This window comes from Malania oleifera, chromosome 6 (genome assembly GCF_029873635.1).
Source record: "Malania oleifera isolate guangnan ecotype guangnan chromosome 6, ASM2987363v1, whole genome shotgun sequence".
Classification (NCBI taxonomy): Eukaryota; Viridiplantae; Streptophyta; class Magnoliopsida; order Santalales; family Ximeniaceae; genus Malania; species Malania oleifera.
Window position 1 is genome coordinate 75,722,187 of NC_080422.1, and position 22,321 is coordinate 75,744,507.

At 38.3% G+C, this 22,321-nt stretch overlaps 1 protein-coding gene across 5 annotated transcripts; it reads right to left on the reverse strand.

Annotated features, from left to right (window-relative positions):
- Nucleotides 1–4,473: 4,473 nt before the first annotated feature.
- Nucleotides 4,474–8,123, reverse strand: LOC131157520 (protein NEGATIVE GRAVITROPIC RESPONSE OF ROOTS). 5 transcript variants are annotated; one of them, XR_009137279.1, is made up of 7 exons: nucleotides 7,821–8,083; nucleotides 7,658–7,733; nucleotides 6,683–7,257; nucleotides 6,361–6,529; nucleotides 6,097–6,161; nucleotides 5,809–5,978; nucleotides 4,474–4,899 (listed from the first exon to the last, which is right to left on the reverse strand). XR_009137279.1 is itself a non-coding variant. In XM_058111740.1 (6 exons), exons 1-5 carry the CDS (start codon nucleotides 7,824–7,826, stop codon nucleotides 6,142–6,144), a joined length of 846 nt encoding a protein of 281 aa, XP_057967723.1. In that variant the 5' UTR covers nucleotides 7,827–8,123; the 3' UTR covers nucleotides 4,474–5,978; nucleotides 6,097–6,141. The 5 variants fall into 5 exon arrangements, 3 of the variants coding, with proteins under 3 accessions (XP_057967723.1, XP_057967725.1, XP_057967724.1); XR_009137280.1 differs by having other exon boundaries at nucleotides 5,809–6,017; nucleotides 7,821–8,065; XM_058111740.1 differs by having other exon boundaries at nucleotides 4,474–5,978; nucleotides 7,821–8,123.
- Nucleotides 8,124–22,321: the final 14,198 nt, after the last annotated feature.

Below are 22,321 nucleotides of genomic sequence, written 5' to 3' on the forward strand. Positions count from 1 at the left end.
ATGCATGAACTTGAGCCATGTGAAGAACAAAGTAATGCACGTGAAGGAGCTGCCAAAAACTGGACATGAGATGGGTTTCATGGAAGACCGTGGACTGGTGTGTGCGTGGCCGTGTGTGCATGCGTGAATAAATAAAGACTTGGCCGTGTGGAGAGCTAAGTAAGCTAGGCTTTGGAATTAAAAGGAGAATATGGGCTTCAGTCATGGATGTGACCACATGAGCCCAAGCATGAAGTTGGTGTCATGTACACATTGGAGTTTCTTTAGGGGAGCAGCGAAATTGCTTTTGTGTGGGAGTAGTGGACATTGATTAAAAGGCAAGCAAGAGGAATAAAAAGGGGGGAGGCTTTCTTTCGGGTTTTGTCTTGTTTTTAGTTTCTTTAGAGTACCTTTTGCTTTGGGGGGGGGGGGGGGGGGAGCTACAGCACATTGTTGGCTGGGAGGCCATGCACAGCCAGGGAAGAACTCTTCTTCACACGGCCTGTCTTCTTCTTCTTCTTCTTCTCTCTCTCTCTCTCTCTCTCTCCCTCTCCCTCTGTCTTGCATTTAAACACTTATTTAAATTATTATTAGTTTCAGTTGTGTTTCATTTAAAGTATTAGAAGTTTTAATTTATGTTGGATTATCGTATTAAATTTAGTTTTCTTTGGTTCTTTTTTTAATCTCTCTCTCTCTCTCTCTCTCTCTCTCTCTCTTTCTTGCATTTAAATTCTTGTTTGATCATTATTATTGTTAATTTCAATTGCCTTTTTCTTATTTAAAGTTTTTGTAGCATTTAAATATTTTCTTTGGGTATTTTCATTATTAAAGTTAGTGTTTTTATTTAGTTAGAGTTTATTTTTAGTTGGGTTTATGTTTAAAGTTAGTATTTTTATTTAGTCGAATAATTGTAAGGTTATTTCTTTCGTTATTCTAGACTTGAGTCCGGCTTTTATTAAGTTATTTTATGCGTGTTAAATTTTTAGTTTAAGTTTAAGTTTCATTGCAAAAATTTCAAACATCCCAGGAACCGAACCTGAATTGTGTTCAGTAAACCTTTCTTTTCATATTTTCTTTTGGAACTAAACAAAATTTGGAATTAAATTGCATTCCCTGAGGAGACTATCTGATCCTTGGGTTAATTATTACACAGCTAAACTCCTATACTTGGGATAGCTTCCAAGTTACTCATTTTTCGAGTGAGTCACAAACTCTTTTGGGGCAGTCTCTACATTGATTTTAAAGATGAAAGGGCATTCATTCATATTGTTGCAATCAAGATCGTGTTCTTGGAAGTTTGGTAAACAAAGTACTGTGTTTTGACAATCTTATTCTCAAAAGTTTTATTCTCTCACAAACTGATTGTTAAAAATTATTTGAGAGCCAAATCTTGAGTTCATATATATGTTTTGTGAAGATTTTTTTTTAAAGGATTTGTTACAGTTATGAATCTTTGAAAACTATCACGTTTATTCTTTATTCAAAGATTTCGTCTCAGCTTCATTATTGTTTATATTTGATCTTTGCAGAAAACTCATCGTATAAATATTTTTATAAAGATCATACATTTGATTTAGATCTTTGCAGAAAACTCTGTGTATAAATATTTTTATAAAGATCATATATTTGATTTAGATCTTTGCAAAAGAAATATCATATAAATATATTTATAAAGATCATAAATTTGACTTAGATCTTTGAAGCTTATTTATCCTATATATTCTTTATACAAAGATCATATAGTTGTTATTGGAAAAGACCTTATTGATCATATTACATACACTATATTGAGCTTCAAGTTATATCATCTGAGTATATATTAGGATTTCAATTGTACTCATTAGCTTGTTAAGAAGCGTTTGAGTTTGCAGAAAATTATAATCATCTTATTGTACTGACAGTTCAGGTTGTGAACCAAGTTAAGGAGGACGCTACGCCTCTTGTAAGTAGCAGACTGTAAAGGGAAGCTCCGTCCTAGTTAAAGAAGTGGGATTAGTGGAATCCTTAAGTGGGTTGCTCAAGGCAAGGACGTAGGCCGGTGTAGGTCGAACCTCATAAAAATCTAAGTTTGCATCTCTTTTTCCCTTAACTCTTTTAATTTCCGCCTGCACTTATTCATCTGTTTGAGGTTTATGTTAAGTAATTGGAAAATTCAATTTATTTAATTAAGTCACACATTAAATTGATAAGTTGAGAAATATTGAATTTTTTGTCATCTAGGTTGTACGTGTATGGTTGTAATTTTTCAAAATTAGGACTTTAGTGACCTATATTTTAAAATACCTAATTCACCCCCTCTCTTGGGATTACACCTAAATTAACAAAGTAAGAGCCCGAGAATGAGGTATCCTGGTTTAGAGATTCAGTCCTGCAAGAAGAAGACTCACCATGCAAATTAGAAATAAGAGGAGAATATATATGCTTGACTCAAAGGGTAAAGGTGACAAGCAACTGGAAGTTATTAGGAGAAGATACAGGGATGGCCACTTTGGGTAGGTTCATGAGTTGATTTGAATAACCAAGTGGCTAAGGAAGGCAAGTTTGAGGGCGACTTAGTATGTGATGTGTTATTTTGGAAAGGAAATGTATTTCCCACAAAAACTACATGTCTAGTGAAGAGTTTATTTGTGGAGGGATCAAGGCACATATAGGCATGATGTGGAGTTGAGTAGCCAACGAATACACAAGGATGGGATCGTGGTTGGAACTTGTGAGAGGAGTAGGGTTGTAACCATGGGTAATATAGACAACCAAACATTTTTAAGGATAAACAATTAGGTAGCTACTTAAAGAGATGAGATAAAGGAGATTTATTACATGTTACCGGAGAAGGCATTCGGTTTATGAGGTAAACAGCAGCTTGAAATTATAAGGACCGATATTTGAGTGGAATAGATGCATGATGTAGCAAAGTAAGCATAGTTTCAACAACATGGCGATGTTTACGCTCAGTTGTGCCAACATGTTCAGGCGTATGAGGAGGAGATTTGAGATTTTGAATTCCAACCCAAGAGAGAAAATGACCGATACTAGTGGCTTCGCCACTTCTATCTGAATAAACAATTTTAATCGTTGTAGAAAAATAATTTTTAACAAGAGATTTAAACTGTTCGAATACGTAAGTAACATCTGATTTATTTTTCATTGGATAAAGCCAAGTATATTTGGTAAAGTAATCCACAAAGATAGCGTAATAGTGAAAATTGTCAAAAGAAATGAGAGAAGCAGGTCCCCAAATATCCATAAATAAAATTTCTAGAAGTCTACAACAAGTTAATGAAGAAATGACAAAAGGGATTTTGTGGCTTTTATTACATAAACATGCATTGCAAGAATGAGAAAAGGAGCTGGACTTGGATAAAGGTAGTTTATGAGACACAATGATTTGATAAAGAATTTCGGAGGACGGGTGACCAAGATGACTGTGCCAGCAACTAATGGTTAGAAGGCAAGGACTAGACTAGGTTGTTGTGAGAGCCGAATGTTGGGGTGAAGAAGATGGTCTGCTCGCTGAAGTCTATACATTTCCTCTACTTCGGCCTCACACCAAGGATGCCCCCGTGGTTAGATCCTTCGCAAGAAAGAAGCCAGGGAAAAAATAAATAGAGGTGTTATTATGAGAATGAAATTGGGAGACAGAAAAAATATTTTTTTTTATGTTGGTTGCACACAAAACATTATTGAGTTTGAAAATGGAATCACAAGAATTAAGAGCGTTAGATCCTATTTTAGCAATAGGGATGTTATTACCATCTCCAACCATGATATCTTCATTGCCACCATACTCAGAGTGATAGAGAGGTTTTGCAAATCTAAGGTGATGTGATTAGATGCCCCAAAATCAACTATCCAACCTGACTGATTACCCAGAGTTTTGTGAGCTGTGAAGTTGGCTTGTGGCTAGGTGGTGGGTGAAGGACGTGATTTGCATACTTTGGCAACATGGTCAGGCTTGTCACACAATTGACAAACGACTCAAGGTTGATTCCTACTGAAGTTAGACTGCCAATTCTAATTTGAGTGGTTGGATGAAAGTCCTTGAGTGTATGGACTATTGAAATTTTTATTGTTACCACGGTTTCCATAGGAATTCTATTGAAATTGATTTTTGTTGTTCCCTGGGTAACCATTATTGTTTCCTTCGTGTCTTGACTATTTTGAGAGGTATTGAAGTTGTCATTTCTGCCTTTCTTGTTGTGTTGCTTCTATGAATATTGAGCAGTCATGACAAAGTCTTCTTTTGCCGTGTTTAATTGCTTGAGACTTGTTTCATAGTCTATAAGCTTTTCGACTAATTCTTCGAAGGATATGGGTGACTCTCTCGCACGTAAAGTAGCTTTGAGCCCTTTGTAATTATTGGTGAGACCAATGAATCACTATTTCTCCATCACTCAAATCGTGCCAATCATAGCAAGATCATCAATAATAGTTTTAATAGTTTGCATAAATTTAGAAATGCTATTTCCTTCTTCAGTGACCTTGTGAGGGAGTCAATGAGACAAACCATCCAAGTGTTAGATTTATTGGGATAGGTAGTTTTGAGTTTGTGCCAAGCCTCCTCAGCATTTTTACACCGAGATACAATCGTCCCTATTGATTCAGTGACAGAAGTTTGGAAAGCAAGAAGTAGTAGTCGATTTTAACGAATCCAAGTTTTGTACTCTGAATCGTCGGCTGGTGGGCGTGGATGAGTTCCATCTCCAAATCCCATGAGATCATACCCAAGGAGAAGGTTTGTCATATGTGGGTTCCACATTGAATAGTTTCCTCCTTTGGAAAGTTTATGAGCAATAAGTGTGGCTGTGTTGATCGAGACAGCATGAAAGGGGAGAGGATTTCCACTGCTGGACATAACCGTGACTTCACTTGATTCAATCATGGTCGAAGAGCTAGAACAAGATGAAGATAGAGTTGTGGGCTCTGATACAATAAAGAGAAGATATTGATCTCATTGTCTTTGATTCTAAATGATACATAGCTTTATACAAGTAAAACCGACAGTATAAAAGGAAACTAACAGAGGAAATGAATCCTAGAGATCAACTAAAAACACACACAGTAATTACAGAGCAATTAAAGATTGTTTCCATATATTTGGTGCCAAGAATCAATGAGAGAATTATGACTTGACTTGAGGAGCAATGGATGGCTTGAATGGAGGAGCAATGGACGGTGTTGACTTATCAAATAGATGATCAAATTTAAGGTTCTCATAATAAAGGGATTTACATAGAAATGAAATGAATATTTAAATAAAAAGGGGTAAAGAGAAAGATATGCTAATCGAAGTCTTTCTAGACTCAAGGGTCCTAAGCATCCTCACTGACTTACGCACCAAAGAGCCATTGCCAGAACCTGTTCTGACATGGTCTTGTTTTGCAGGTTTTTGCCTAAAGGCAATGTTGATGTACCACATCAAGGAGAACCTGTTCATATTAATGTGCTCAATTCTTGCAGTTCAATAATTATCAATGTTCTATTTGGCTGTACACTAGGGAAAAACAGGAATACAAAAACATAGTTTCCAAGATCTCACAATAAGCCCATTTTCAGTACATGCATAAGAATGTAGGTGTTTGATAAGGCAAGCAACTTAATTAGTAAACTAACATTATTTTGAGAAATATCATTCACCAAAACACATGCCCCCATTAGTTAATATATCCCACCTAATTCAACTAACACCGGCTAACAGCATACTAGCAGCTGCCTCTCATGTACCATGACACTTCACTTGAACTCCCCCAGACGCTGTATTATCAGAGAAGTACTAGCTCTATTTTGCTAGCAAGAGAACAGCATATTGCATATGCTATAATTTTTTATCACCTTCTTTGATATTTTATTTGTAGAATGCTAGAGGTGAATATTTAAATCCACCCTCCCATCCCCCCCTGCGAGTAGCTTAATGATATGTTTGAATTTGCGGGTGATCCGAAGTTAGCATGACACAACGCCACAGAAATCTGCACATTAATTCATTCTTCCTGCTGTCACAGCTACAAGTTCAGAAAAAAAAAAAAGGAAAAAAAGTAAACCTATATTAGGCAATTAATGCATCAGCTGAAAAATCAATTAGTACCAAAAATAAATAACCAGGTTAATGGACGTTCATACCCCATAATTAATATTTTCAGGGCTCCATAGCAATGCAAAGGTAATTTATATCTCCAGAACAATATCTGCAGCCACAGAACGGATAAAATCTGTTAGCTTTTTGTGAATTTTCTGATAATCCCTCCCACCAAACAGAATTGGAACAGAAAATGAAAGGAGGGGCGTGTGTGTGTGTTCCTGCATGTGAGCGTGCTCTGCATAGATGTTATTTGCTTCATGTAGTCTCTGATTGTGTGTATTGTTGGTGTATATGTTTGAACTTACATTCAGAGTCTGTCTTCACCCATTTACTTCCATCATTTGTCTTCCCATGCAGTATTTCATCATCTTCATTGGCAGATGTCATTTGTCTGCTTTCCAAGTATTTCTTCAGGGATGACATTGAACCAGAACTATGAGGATATATCTTCTTGTGAAGTATGGCCCTCAAAATCTGTACTAGGCAAGTCAAGGGAATTGCTAGAATTATCAGTAAGGCTGTCCCGTGCATAAGGACAACCAAGTTCCATAGTTAACTTAATTAATACAATAGGTCTTTTCATGTGACTAATCATATAGGCATGTATGTAATTATGTATGCATATACCTTCTCCATTTTTGACTCTGGGAGTAGTACTACTGGATCCCTTAAACTGGGAGCAGGTGAAAATCCACTACTGCATGCAAACATCTTCTTAAGGAGAAAAGACACTGATCTTTTGCCAATGACACTCTTTTTGTTATCCAAATTAGCATCTTTTCCTTTACTGAGAAACACCCTTGTGTTATGTTGGGAATGACCCTCTTTCTCAGTTGATTCATCAGAAAACGCATCACCATTTGTTCTGTCAAACACCAAGTTTGATGGGCAATTGAGAAATTTGTACAGTGCCTCTAGTTCTGCCACTGAACTTGATTTAAAAGAATCCTCTTCCTGCAATACTAAGAAATTGTTCAAATAGTGCACTATCTGAAGTTTTCCCACTTCTTCAGTTGTAAGATCTTGCAAATGATCTTGGGGGGACGGAGGATGGGGTTTGATGATCTCTGGATCATCCTTTTTCAATGAGTTGATCTCTGGATCTTCTTTCAAGATATTTTTGTTACCAAATGTCCCAATTGTCAGCAATTCAAGAGGCCAGTCCCTAAATTCTTCTTTGCAGGGTTCTCGCTGGTGATTATCTATGAGACCAAGAAGTAAAATACATGAGTAAAGATATTGCAGTACTTTGAGACAAGAAAAAAACAAGCAACTAAACAAATTAAACCAAAAATGTGCAATGAGAAATATTATATGGATACTCGTAGTACTATAGAAAATTGTACTGAAACTATTTCTAGTGGATTGCAATGAAAAGCCAAGGATGATGATGCACCTAAAATGATACATCTCAAAATAAAAATGCATATATATCTATATATATATATATATATATATATATATATATATAAACTTGATCAAATTGTATAAAAATCATAGTTCTAAAAGCAGATAGGAGGGAGGGGGAGAGAGATAGACTCTAAATCTTCCTGTCACGAGCAAAACCAGGAGAAAAAAAAAGGAGGAAAGATCATTACTTACCAGTTGGTAGATTAATTAGGATTGGTTTCTTTTTCTCTTGTCTTCCATTAAGCTTTCTTTGCATCCAATTCAATATCTGCAACCAAACAAGTCACAATTCTCCTTACTAGCCTTCTTTAGGTTCAAAACATTAGTACACCAAACACTCGTCCTCTCTGCTCACCTTCATTTGTATATATTAAAAAAACCAGTCTGCTATATATCTCTTGAGAAAGACTAGAGATGTGAATATGAGCAGCTTGCAGAAACCAAGTGTTCAGACACAGATCCCATCAGCCATACAATGAACTTAAGTGATGACGGAAAGTTTTAAATAGAGGCCAGAAGGCAGAAGGGCTGTGAGTGAGAGAAGTTCCAGCACTGCAGCAAATTGCTTGCTTCAAGTTCCAAAATGCGGCCTTTTGCCCTCCTCCCCCATCTCTCCTCTCTTTGTCCCTTACTTTTTTTGTATTATTAATTTCCGGCTACTGTGCTTCTTTTCCAATAGTTTAATTTAATGTTGTCTACAAAATAAATTAAATACATTATACACCATTCCCACCGTGTCATTCCCCACTTATTTTTTCTACTAGCTCAACTCTGACATTATTGACATGGGTAGCTGGTTGGCTTGCAAGAAAATATCAAGAGCAAGATTGCAACATATAACAATTAAATGATGCAATTATTATTTCATTTTATATTCCTTCTTTTGTTGGATAATGATGATATAAAATGCAAAAAAAAAAAAATCAAGTGGGCAATGTGTTTGTTCCTCCCTCCACATTATTCAGTTATTATATATATATATATATATATATATATATGCATTATATGCAAGTTATGTGATGATAAACTTTATAACTGCGCCCATCGACACAAGAAGACCAGCAACACTGTCAGAGACTGACCAATCTATCTATCCCAATATCTGTGCTTTTATGGAACTAATTTATTAAATTATGAATGTTAATTTAACTACACATAGTTTGAAAACATCCATTCAAACTGCAGCTAATAGTATACTTGTGCTGAAGTGGCTGCATTACTTAATTGGTATAATATATGCTTCCGCTTAGCAGAAGACTAAACAGAATAAATAAATTAAAAAATTGTATACTATATATATATCTCTCTCTGTATATATATCTGTGTGTGTGTGTGAATGCATGTGCATAGGTACATATGTACCTATGTTTGTATGTATGAAGATTATAGCAGCCCAAGCTCTCTCTTCTCATTGTAGAAATCCTGTGTATATTGGAGAGATTTAGGGGGTATTTATTGTACATTATTGAGTGAGATTCTTTTAGGAGATTGTTTCCATATTTAGAGTCGAGATTGTACTATAAATAATTTGTATTGGCTTGTACAAAATTATTCAAGAAATAAAGAAATTTCATTCTGTTTTCATGGTATAAGAGTTAGGGTTTCTAAACCTTAGTTAGCAATGGCAGATAGCGCCATCAACAGTAGAGGGTCGAGCTCCTCTGAAACTCTTGATGATGACTTTGAAGCCACCTCCATCGTGGGTTCAAATGGGCTAGACAACTTGGCCTTTCCGCTCTCGGTGGAGAGATTGAATGGAAAAAAAATTTTGTGAATGGGTTTAGTCCATCAAACTTGTGATTCAAGGCAAAGGAAGGTTAGGATACCTTACCGGTGAGAGGAAGAAGCCCGCCTCAACCGACGTTGTAGCTCTGCAAAAATGGAAGTCCGAGAATTCCATGGTGATTGCGTGGCTTGTAAACTCAATGAAGCCTTCAATAGGCAAAATTTACCCGTTCTTACCAATGGTGAAGAATGTATGGGACGCTGTTCGCGAGACATACTCTGATGTCGAAAGCTACTCCCAGATCTTCAAGATAAAGAATCGATTGTGGCAGCTGTGGCAAGGAGAGAGAGACGTCACCAATTACTTCATGGAGATGACAACTCTCTTGTAGGAACTTGACCTAAGCATTGATGAAGAGTGGGAATGCCTTAGTGACAGTATTCGCTATTAGAAAAGACTCAAGAATGAACGAGTCTTTGAGTTCTTGGCTAGCCTCAACTGCGACCTGGACAATGTGTGAGGAAGGATTCTCGATCAACGCCCCCTACCTTTGACTCGAGAAGTCTTCACAAAGGTGAGGCGTTAAGAAAGTTGTCGTAAGTTATGCTGAAGGCACCAACCGGACATACTAGGAATGAGATATCGGCCCTAATCTCGAGAAATAATGGTAATCTCACGAAATCCTGCGGGTATGGGCCAAAAGACACATAGAGGGAGACCCTGGTGCGAGCATTGCCACAAGTTGGGCCATTCAAAAGATACTTGCTAGGAAATACATAAGAAGCCTGCAGATTGGAAGCCGAGATAGAATCAAAAAAATTGTGGCTATCAGCCTACTATTGATAATCCAGCTGAGAAATCACATGGCGAGAAAAATAACAATACCACTCTGAGTGGCGCATTTAGTTCAGAGCAGTTGGAGCAACTTTATAAAATGTTCTCTACCATTCAAGCATCGAGTCAGTATTCCACAAATATTTCCTCTGGTTCTTTAGTCCATCAAGTTAATTTTTTGATAAACTTAAATCCTATATCTCATTACAAATCACCATGTATAATTGCTTCTGGTGCCTCTGATCATATGAATGATTCTTATAATCTTTTCTCATCCTATTCACCATGTGCCAGAAATTTGAAAGTTAAAATTGTAGATGGATCAATCTCATCTATTGCGGGAAAAAGAAGTATTTGAATCTTTGATACTATAACTCTAAAATTTGTCCTACATGTTCCTAAACTGTCTTGCAATTTGTTATCCATTAGCCAGTTAACAAAAGATTCCAATTGCTTTTCTAAATTCGTTTCGTCTCACTATGTTTTCCAGGACCTATCATCGAGGAAAATGATTGGCAGTGCGAAGGTGTGTGAGGAACTCTACTACTTTGAGGAGGCAAACATGAGTGAACAATGTAAAACTGCTATTTGTGATTCTGGATCTATTTCTAGAGGTAGTGAAATTTTGTTATGGCATTCTAGGATGGGTTATCAAAATTTTTAGTATTTAAGACGTTTATTTCCTTCCATTTGTTCAAATAAAATGCCTTCTAATTTTCAATGTGAGATTTGTGAACTTACAAAACACCAACGTAATTCCTTTTCAAAGTCCACATACAAACCATCCAGCCCGTTTACTATGATTCATAGTGATTTATGGGGGCCCTCACACTCTTTTAATTGCACTCATAAAAAATGGTTTGTTACTTTTATTGATGATCATACTCGTATTTGTTGGGTTTACTTGTTGAAAGATAAAACTGAAGTCAATTCAGTTTTCGTCAATTTCCACTCCATGATTCAAGCACAATTCCAAACTTTGATTCAGATTTTACGTACTGATTATAGTATTGAGTATTTCAATGATATCTTGGGACATTATCTTCAAGAAAATGGAATTGTTCATCAAAGTTCCTGTATGGATACCCCTCAACAAAATTGGGTTTCTAAAGGCATATTCTTGAAGCTAGTAGCTCGAGCATTGATGTTCACTACAAATATGAAAAAAATATTTTTGAGGCAATGCCATTTTAACAGCTACACATCTCATTAATCAAATGCCTAGTTAGGTTCTTTCTTTTGCCACTCCTCTCCAAAAATTCTAGGAGTGTTTTCCCAACTCTCGACTCTACTCCAATCTCTCTCTGAAAATCTTTGAATGTACTGCATTTGTTAATGTTCATGTTCACAAATAGGAAAAATTGGAACCTCATGTCATTAAGTATGTTTTTATTACTTACTCTCCTACTCAGAAAGGCTATAAATGTTATGATCCTGCCAAAAAAAAAAAAAAAAATTTTAGCCTTGATGTCATGTTCTTTGAAACCACTCCAAATTTCCAAAAGCCCTCTCTTTAGGGGAAGAAGTGAAGTGAAGATTGGTTCTTTGATTTCTCTACTAAGTCTATGCCACCTACTGAGTTCCCTATTGCATCATTTCCTAACTTGTCATGTGCAGAAGGTCACTTAAACTCAGGGGGACATGCATAAAAACAAAACAATAAGGAAATACTTGTTCACTCAAGAAAGCTAAAAACAAAGAAATGGAAGAATCTCATACCTAAGGCACCAAGAGAGTTGGAACCGGTGATAGCTCCAAGCAACCATGTGACGCCCATACCATTTTTTTTCCATGTAAATATCACATATAACCATAAACCGGCCACGTCAACCACTGATACCATAGTACATAACCTGACCCGAAAGTGGGTATCGGGTAAACAATCATACTCATATACATAATCCTAACAGCGAAAGTCATTTCATAAATATACACATACATACCACAGCGAATACACATACTAAAGTACTACCATCCATAAATACAAGTCCAACACAAAAACTCTAGGAGAATCAAACCTCCCTAACACAAAATACTCACCCTGTCTACCCAGAGTATCTGCTCCCCTTTACCTCGGATCTCTATCACTAGGTCTATCTCGGTTTCCTAAAATATTTAAATGATTGGGTGAGACACATCTTAGTAAGAGGGAATAAATCATCTACAGTGTGTGGCAATATGAGATTCATTATATCATAACATATATTCGTTTTAGTAATAATATCTTCTAAGAAAATATACCAATTCCATAATCATAATCATATAGATATATAACACAAGCTTTAATAAGCTTTTACTTCCATTTCCAAAATCATTCATTCATAACCCAAGTTTGCTGGTGAAGTTCCTGAGAATAGGGAAGCTTACTCGCCCATACAAGTAGCTTCCCTCTGCCCTGATATCGTTTGCAACCTAACTCTATTAACTTAGATTCAACTACAACTGATGCTTATCAGAGCACTCACCTTACTCAGTAAGCCGTTAGGATGTGTGTTTTACTTCACTTTAATTATTTATTAACTCTTGCAATTTCATTTCTCATTTTATTTCTTGTTTCCATTCTCATTTCATTTCTTTTTCATTTCAATTTCCATATCAAGCTCATGAGTGTCACTAGTTACCAATAAATCCATGTCTATACTCATGGCTGCCTTGAGGATATCTTTCCACGTCATTCTTCCCCCCATGAATAGGGTTGTGCGGCCTGAAGGTTAGACCTAACCTCGATTGGCCGACCTGATTAGGTCAAATATCATCATATATCTCGTATCTGTAGTACGACTGACCTTCCAATAGCCCTGATCCAAAATCAGGAGGCACAACAACTCTACTATACAACTCAGTCGATTGTCATGCCACACGCTCCATGAGCCCGTGTAGTTGCACTAACACCATTAGCAATGGTATCGTGCTCAATATCCCAACCTATCATTAGGGTTTCCATATCCATCCATTAGGGTTATCACTGCCACATACCAGCAATCATTATGTGGTATTGAAATTTCATCAATCACATGTTTGCATTCATATTTCATAATTTCACATTTCAATTCCCATAATTCAGTATTCATATTGCAAAATTTTGCATTGCAATATTTATATTTTACAAATTCACAGTTCTCATAATCATATTTCTCATATTCACATTTCTCATTTTCATATTTCAGAATTAACATTACAATATTTTCATTTCACATATTCACAATTTCATATTCTCATACCAATGTTCACATATCATTATTCTCCTTACAGTATTATCATTGCAATGTTCACATTTTCAATATTCACAGTTCATTTCATCATTTCAACAGTATTTCATCAGTTCAATACTCAATCATCTCATAAATACAAATATACTACTCAATACACATAATTCACATTTATCCATAAAACATTTTCATATCTCAGAAGATATACATTTTTCAGTATATTCTACTTTCATCATTTTTCCCCATTTTAAATCTCATATCTCAATTCACATTTTTAGGGTAAATTATTTAACCCAATTTTAACATTTCTCAATATAAATCATATGTCACACAAATTTCATTTAATATTTATATCATAATAAATTTCAGGTAAAATAATATAATATCGTTTCTCATATTTCTCAACTTATAATTTTGAGAAATAAATTGCTATAATTTATCCGCCTTACCTGACTTACTGAGAGGTCCACTAACACCCCAAATTTGATGCTCCTCAGCGTTCATAGCCCAAAATCCTAAAAATCACATTTTGCCAAATTAAACAACCTAACTCCCAGAACATTTATTATTCAAAAATCTCTAAACCCCATATACTCCAAGTTAACTTAAAAAAATCCTCAAAGTATATTACTTACGCTAATTTTGGGATGGTACCCCGAAACTACAATCTAAAAATCCACTCCACCTAAGATGCAGAGAATCTTCCCAGGAACCCCGTGGCAGTTCCCGATCATCAATCCAGGCTCCAACGAAGCCAGAAACGAAGAGAGAAGGAGAGGGTTTCGTGGATCTAGAGAGAGAGAGAGAGAGAGAGAGAGAGAGAGAGAATGCACGCTAAAATGACGAATTTCCAAATTTATACCCCAGCATTCATCGACAAATTCAAGTGGTTTGCCGACCAACCCATAAAGGAACTTCGTCGATGAGGGGAATATTTCATCTATGAACCTAAAATTTCGTAAACTCACTTGATAATCTCTCGTCAATGAGACACATGTTCCTCATCGCCAAAATCTATGGGACATTCGTTGACGAAAACCATGGGTTCATTGACAAAGCCCTGTTTTTCTCCCTTTTTAAAATTCCCTTTTCCCCTCTCTTTCATTTCTTTTATTAATTTAATTTTCAGGGTCTCTACAAACTATGAATCCATGCTAGTCCCGGTCAGGTAATAGATTGCCATGAGCTTCCTTCTGATAAGTCTGCAGCTGATGACATCAATTTACCCATTGCAGTCAGAAAACAAACTAGTTCATGTACTCTATATCCTTGGTCAAAATACATCTCTTATAAAACTCTATCTATAGGGTATCATGCTTTTACCTTTAACCTTGACAATATAAAAATTTCAAATAATATCAAGGAAGTATTGGAGATTCATGAATGGAGGGAAGCTGTCATGGAGGAAATGTGGCCCTGGAGAAAAATAGAACTTGGGATGTTATGAATTTGCCGTGAGGAAAGAAACTAGTAGTGTAAGAACCCGAACCGTGATATATGGAATAATAAATAAATACAAGGGTAAAATGGTAAATTGAGCAAGCTTCGTTGATGAAGCCAAGGTTTGTCGACGAATGCCTCAGGTTGTTCGGTGACGAAATGCAGGAGCTCATCGATGAGGAGAAGCGGAGAGGTTTCGGGAAACAGGAAATCTCAAGCTCATCGACGAGATCATCGTCTCGTCGACGAATTGTCTTTAGTGACTCATCGACAAAGACACCATCTTGTCGATGAGGGCGGCCGAGTCAACGGGCTATAAATATCCAATTTCATTGCTTCTCAGTTAAGAAATCTCAAATCCTCTCTCTATCGCTCTAGGAACTCGACATACTCTCTCTCTCTCTCTCTCTCTCTCTCTCTCTCTCTCTAGATTTCTTCGTTGTACGTTGCAGGAATCATCGATCCGATGTTACCATGAGGATAAGGGAAGGATTCTCCACAAGATTTACAGATTCGATCTTCGTTCCGGGCAGTTTCGAGTTTTGACTCAAAATCGAGGTAAGACTTGGTTTTCAATTCTGTTTTGGTAGTCTTGTAGGTAACCTAATTGTGAGTATTTTGTACTGTGGTTTGTAGGTTTTGGGAACTCAGTTTGCTGTTTAGGGGTTGTAGAGTTTAGAATTGTTCATTTGGGGAAAGATAAGGGGATTCTGTTTATGTCGGTTATTTTTGAAATCATACTCGGTAGAATTGTGGTTCACAATCCTGTGTGTGTTTTGGTTACTCATTTGGGGAAATCTAACGGGTAAAAGTATGGATTTCTCATGTTACAGTTTTTGGGGAAAAGGGGGCATTAGGCTACATCTCTAGTTTGTTGGAAAACAGTAAATATATTGTGACATATATTGTGTTATAGGGATGGTTATGCCTTGACTTGTTAAACTGTATATGTTTGGAAAATCATGATTTTAGATTACCAAATGGGTGTGGCTTGTTTGGTTATATGAGCATGCATGGTTGTGTTTTTATTGAAATGCAATAGGAACTGGGTTTCGAATTGTTTCAGGTACTGAAAGAGTGTCCGACTCTATATCCGAGGGTGTGAAATATCACCTGCCGTATTTGGCAAGAGTGTCGAGCTCTATATTTGAGGGCGTGAGCCTTACTGGCTGATCATCAAAGGGTGTGGATCCACCAGTTGTATCGGTACGATGCCATGGGAGCCTGGGGCTGCGCCATATGCTGGGGACATCGTGTAATACGGGCTAGCTTTAGGCCGAAGGGTGTGACGACATCGGGTTACTTGATCATATGTGTGTGTGTGAATGAACTGTACTGGAACTGTTTTGTGAAAATACTGGAATTGCATTGAACTGTGTATGTTTTGTGCCATAATAACACTCAAATGCCACACACCGATATAACCTGGATCTTCCTTATTGATAGGTGTCTCACCCCTGTTGTATGTACATACTTTTTAGGTCTTTCGAGTAATCAGAATTAGAGTCCTTGTGTTGGGAGCGTAGTGGTCGGTGTACTGCGAGAGGTACTTAGGTAAGTACTAGGATTGTACTGAGTTGTCTTTTGTCATTTTGGGCAGACACCCAGGTTTATGTTTTGTATTATGGATCCTAGTTTCTTTTGTATAGACTCTAGTATGGTATAAGGTATAAATTGAAATACCTTTTTTCATTGCATATCTGTTTGTGTATGAATGTGTATAGGGTGCCTGGAATCCCACAAGGTTGGACCCTTATTCATTTTGGAGTATCATGGTTTTTTGTATAATACAAGGACATGTTAGGTTACTTATTCACCCCTGGGTCCCATTACCGGGTTCGGGGCGTGACAGCTTGGTATCAGAGCTAACCAGGTTGTTAAGTCTTGTAGACTTGGTTAGGCATAGTTGTGTGTACATATCATAGTATAGGATATTGGAAATGGGTAGAGTAGGTCGAGTGTTGTCTTGTTGCTAGACAGATACTCGTTACCGGTATTTCGTGTTTTTCCTGGAATGACAATTTCAGTAAAATCCGAACAAACAATTGATGAATTTCATATCGGTGTGATAGGACAAACCTAGACCCGTGAGGTGGTAGTTAACATGATTAGTCATAGATAATTGTGTTAACAGTATGTGTTGTAGGAGTACTAATAGGTTCCTATCATTTTTCAGAATGGAGCCCGAGGTAACAACCTGGGAAGTGGCTCCAAGGAGACTACGAGCGATGAGTCTCCTTCTGTGCCTTGAGGTTTGATAAGGCAGGTTATGTTGGAGATTGGGTAGAGTGTTAAGAGATGAAAACACTCTCCTACGTCTGCAGGGTGCACCATTAAGAGGTTCACACCCATGCATTCTCTAACGTTCTCAGGTGGACATGACCCAATGATAGCCGAGGACTAGGCAGAGAGTCCTCTATGCTACCTTTCAACTATCTGGGGAAATGGGGCAATGGTGGACTGCGGTGAGTCTGCTGGAGAAGTAGAGAGCCAGTCCTATGGAGATGACATGGAGTTGTTTTAAGGAGGTGTTCTTTGAGAGATACTTCTTGGCCTCCACATGCGATGCTAAGGTGGATGAGTTTTCTGCTATGACTCAGGGATATATAATGGTGCAGGGGTACATTGCTCGGTATATAGAGCTATATCATTTTGCATCATGCTTGATCTTAAATGAGTATAAGAAGACTTGGAGGTTAAAGAAGGGCCTAAGGAAGGATATCCACAAATTAGTGGGAATGCTGCAGATCCGTAAGTTTTCGGTATTGGTGGATAAGGCCACTGTGATCGAGACCGGCATCTTGGAGGATGAGGTGGATTAGGAACCGAAGAAGAGGCCAATACCTTCTGGTTCTTAGTCGGGATCTCGCAAGGGATCATGAAATAAGAAGAACAAGGGCTCGGGTTACTGTCAGAATAACGAGCGTTAGAGTTCTCAGATGAGCCAGTCAGATGATCGTTGTATTAGGTGCAACAGATGGCATAGTGGTGATTGTTAGCCATTTGGGGGTAACTGCTATAGCTGTGGCCAGTCAGGTCACATGGCTCGGAATTGTCATCCACCAAAGAGGGGTACGCCTTCTTTAAGTAAGAATCGGGTGAGTAATCAGGTATCCCAGGGAAATTATCAGGCGAACATAGCTCCGGCAAGGGTGTACTCGCTTACTCCAGCGAATGCTGAGCATGCAGGGAATGTGGTGACATGTACTATGATGTTGCATTTAAATAGAGTTATGGTTTTATTTAATTCCGGTGCGACCCACTCCTTTATATCTACTAAGTTTGTGAAACTGTGTGGGGTGCAGACCCAGGTAATGAATGAAGTATTGGCTATAACTACACCATCTGGGAGTGTATCATTCTATAGGAGGATGTTAGGAGACTACCCAATTGTAATTCAGGGGAAGTTGCTATCGGCGAATTTCATGGTGTACGACATGTTGGGATTTGATGTCATACTAGGGATGAATTGGTTATCCTCCAGAAATGCTGTGATTGACTGTCGTAGAAAGGTGGTAGTATTCAGACCTCCTGGGGAGTAGGAGTTTGAGTTTGTAGGATCGTGTGTGCGTTCGACGCCATAGTTTCTATCAGCACTATAGGCAAGGAGGTTACTTTTGGATGAATGTCAGGGGTACTTGGCTTGCGTAAGGGAAAGGCCATGGGATGAGTTGAGGTGATATTCAAGTGGTTAATGAGTTCTCAAATGTGTTTCCAAAAGATTAACTCAATTTACCTCCTGATCGTGAGGTGGAGTTTGCGATAGAATTGCTACCTGGCAAGGCACCGATCTCTAAAGCTCCATACCGGATGGCTCCAGCAGAACTTCAGGAGTTGAAGGAGCAATTGTAGGAATTACTGGACAGGAGCTTCATTCAACCGAGTGTTTCTCTTTGGGGAGCTCCAGTTTTATTTGTGAAGAAAAAAGATGGGTAGATGCACATGTGCATTGATTACCGTGAGATCAACAAGGTGACTGTGAAGAATCGTTATCCTTTGCCTCATATGGATGATCTCTTTGACCAGCTACACAGGATGTAGGTCTTTTCAAAGATCAATCTACGATCAGGGTATCATCAGGTGAGGGTCAGATCTGAGAATGTTGCGAAGACTACTTTCCAAACCAGATATAGCCACTACGAGTTCTTAGTCATGCCTTTTGGGTTGACGAATGCTTCGTCAATGTTCATAGATTTTATGAATAGCGTTTTCCATAAGTTCCTGGACCAGTTTGTAGTGGTGTTTATTGATGATATTCTGGTATACTCAAGGAGTTCGGAAGAGCATGAAAACCATCTAAGCTTAGTATTATAGATGCTGCGGGAGAAGAAGTTGTATGCTAAACTGAATAAATGTGAATTCTAGTTGAATCGGGTTGCATTCTTAGGCCATGTGGTGTCTAAGGACAGTATCTCAGTTGATCATAGCAAGATCGAAGTTGTGGTTGACTAGGTGAGGCCAAAGAATGTGCAGGAGGTTCAAAGTTTTCTAGAACTTGCGAGTTATTATCATCAGTTCGTGGAGGGGTTCTATAAGTTGTCTGGGCCTCTGACTCGATTAACCAGGAAGGGGGTGAAGTTTGAATGGACTAGTGATTGCGAGCAGTATTTTCAGGAGTTAAAACATCGGCTGGTTACTGCCCCAATTTTAACCATTCCTTCTGGGGATGGCAGTTTTGTGATCCATAGTGACGCGTCTCTAAAGGGTCTGAGATATGTGCTTATGCAATAGGGTAAGGTAATAGCGTATGCTTCTTCGAAAATCAAGGAATACAAGAAGAATTACCCTATGCATGATCTGGAGTTAGCTGCTGTTGTATATGCACTGAAGATCTGGTGACACTACTTATATAGCGTGCAATGCGAGATTTTTACTGATCACAAAAGCCTCAGGTATTTTTTCACATAGAAGGAGTTGAACATAAGGCAGATACGGTGGCTTGAGTTGATCAAAGACTACGATTGCACATCAGTTATCACCTGGGGAAAGCTAATGTGGTAGCCAATGCATTGAGTCAGAAGTCAGATCATGCGACAGTATTTGCAGTTGTAGCTCAGCATCACATCAGACGGGATATGGAAATCCTCAGTATAGAGTTGGTGTTTGGTGATCATTAAGCTTTCATTACTAGCTTGGTGATCTAGTCAACTCTATTCGAGCGTATTAAAGCCGCGCAGGCTAGTGATGTGAAGTTAGTTGAGATAGTGGAGAAAGTACAGTACGGTTTGACTGTGGAATTTAATATCTCTGAGGGAGGTGTTTTGAGGTTTGGGACCAGGTTATGTGTTCCGAATGACAATGAAATCATAAGAACGATTCTAGAGGAAGCACATCGTTCTTTGTATACGGTACATCCGGGTAGTACGAAGATGTATCGTGACTTGCATGAGACCTTCTGGTGGAGTGGTATGAAAAGGCAGATTGCTCAATTCGTGGAGCAGTGTCTGATGTGTCAGCGGGTGAAAGTTGAACATCAAAGGTTGGCAACACCGTTACAACCCTTAGCTATTCCAGAATCGAAATGGGAGCACATTTCCATGGAATTTGTGATCGGATTGCTGACAGCACTTCATAGGTAGAATGCTATCTGGGTGATTGTGGATAGGTTCACGAAATTTGCTCACTTTTCATTGATGAAGGTTAGCTATCCTTTAAGTAGGTTAACATACATGTACGTGCATGAGATAGTTAGGATGCACGGGGTACCAGTGTCCATTGTTTCAGATCGAGGCTCAAGGTTTACCTCTCGATTCTGACAAGCTTGCAGGAAGCCCTAGGGATAAAGCTTACTTTCAGTACAGCGTTCCACTCCCAAACCGTCGGGCAGTTAAAGAGGAAAATACAGATCTTAAAGGATATGTTACGGGCTTGTGTGTTAGACTTCGGTGGTAGCTGGATACAATTTATGCCACTGGTAAAGTTCGCCTATAACAATAGCTTCCAGGCTAGTATCGGGATGGCACTGTTCAAGGCTTTGTATAGTCGGAGGTGTTAATCTCTTCTGTATTGGGATGAGGTTGGTGAACGTTAGGTGTTAGGACCTAAACTCGTGCAGTAGGCATCTGAGAAGGTGGGTTTGATCTGGGATAGGATTAAATCGGATCAGACTCGGTAGAAGAGTTACATGGATGTTTGTCGCCGTGAGTTGGAATTCGAAGTGGGGGGTATGGTATTTCTCAAGATCGCTCCGATGAAAGGGGTGATGAGATTCAGGAACAAGGGCAAGTTAAGCCCGAGGTTTATTGGACCATTCAAGGTTCTTGAGCGAGTAGGTCCCATAGCCTACATAATTGTATTACCCCCAGCACTCTCAAGGATCCATAATGTGATTCACATATCCATGTTGAGGAGGTACGTATTAGATCCTTCGCATATTATTAGTTACGAGGACTTGGAAATTGGGGATACTTTAGCATACGAGAAAATACCTGTTCTGATTCTAGACCGTAAAGTCTAGAAGCTATGTACCAAGGGTATACCGTTAGTGAAGGTATTGTAGCAGAATTACGAGGTTGAGGAAGTTTCTTGGGAACTGGATCGAAAATACGTTGGAAGTATCCACAGTTGTTCTGAGTATGTGTACATTACCCTATTTCGTATTGGAATAGGTGATTAGTCTTAGGGAGTGTGTATATTGTGAACTCCTGAGACGGTTTATGTATGTAACCACGGTATTCCACCTCCATAAGTGAGGGTATGTATATGTTGTGACAGGGCTGCGTTATAGTAGTCACTGGTTTTCTTTCTAGAGTCGAGTGTGTGTTGGGTTGTATGAATGAGTTCATGAATGAGAGATGGCAAATTTTGAGGACGAAATTTTTGTAAGGAGGGGAGGTTGTAAGAAACTGAATCGAGATATATTGAATAATAAATAAAGAGAAAGGTAAAATGGTAAATTGAACATGCTTCATCAATGAAGCCAGGGTTCGTCGACGAATGCCTCAGGTTGCTCGGCGATGAAATGCAGGAGCTCGTCGACGAGGAGAAGCTGAGAGGTTTCGGGAAAGGAGGAATCTCAGGCTCATCGACGAGGTTACCGACTCATCGACAAATTGTCTTCAGTAACTCATCAACGAAGACACCATCTTGTCAATGAGGGTGGCCGAGTCAAAGGGCTATAAATATCCAATTTCATTACTTCTCAGCTAAGAAATATCTAATCCTCTCTTTATATCTCTAGGAACTCGACATACTCTCTCTCTCTCTCTCTCTCTCTAGATTTCTTCTTCATACATTGCGGGAATCGTCGATCCAACGTTACCACAAGGATCAGGGTTTTCGTTCCGAGCATTTTCGGGTTTTGGCTTGAAATCGAGGTAAGGCTTGGTTTTCAATTCCGATTTGGTAGTCTTCTAGATAACGGAATTGTGAGTATATTCTACACTGTGGTTTGTAGGTTTTGGGAACTCGATTCGCTGTTTAGGAGCCGTAGAGTTTGGGATTGATCATTTGGGGAAAGGTAAGGGGATTCTATTTATGTCAATTATTTTTGAAATCAAACTCGGAAGAACTGTGGTTCATGGTCCTACGTTCATTTTAGTTACTCATTTAGGGAAATCTAACGGGTAAAATTATGGGTTTTTCATGTTACAGTTTTGGGGAAAAAGGGGGCATTGGGCTGCATCTCTAGTTTTGTTGGAAAATCGT

Bases quoted from the DNA above. Each gene is read 5' to 3' on its own strand.
- LOC131157520 (XM_058111740.1), bottom strand. The intron at 7,258-7,657 runs GTAAGTAATGAT...TTGGTCTCATAG, and splicing joins CCTAATTAATCTACCAACTG to ATAATCACCAGCGAGAACCC. The intron at 6,530-6,682 runs GTATATGCATAC...TGCCTAGTACAG, and splicing joins CAGAGTCAAAAATGGAGAAG to ATTTTGAGGGCCATACTTCA.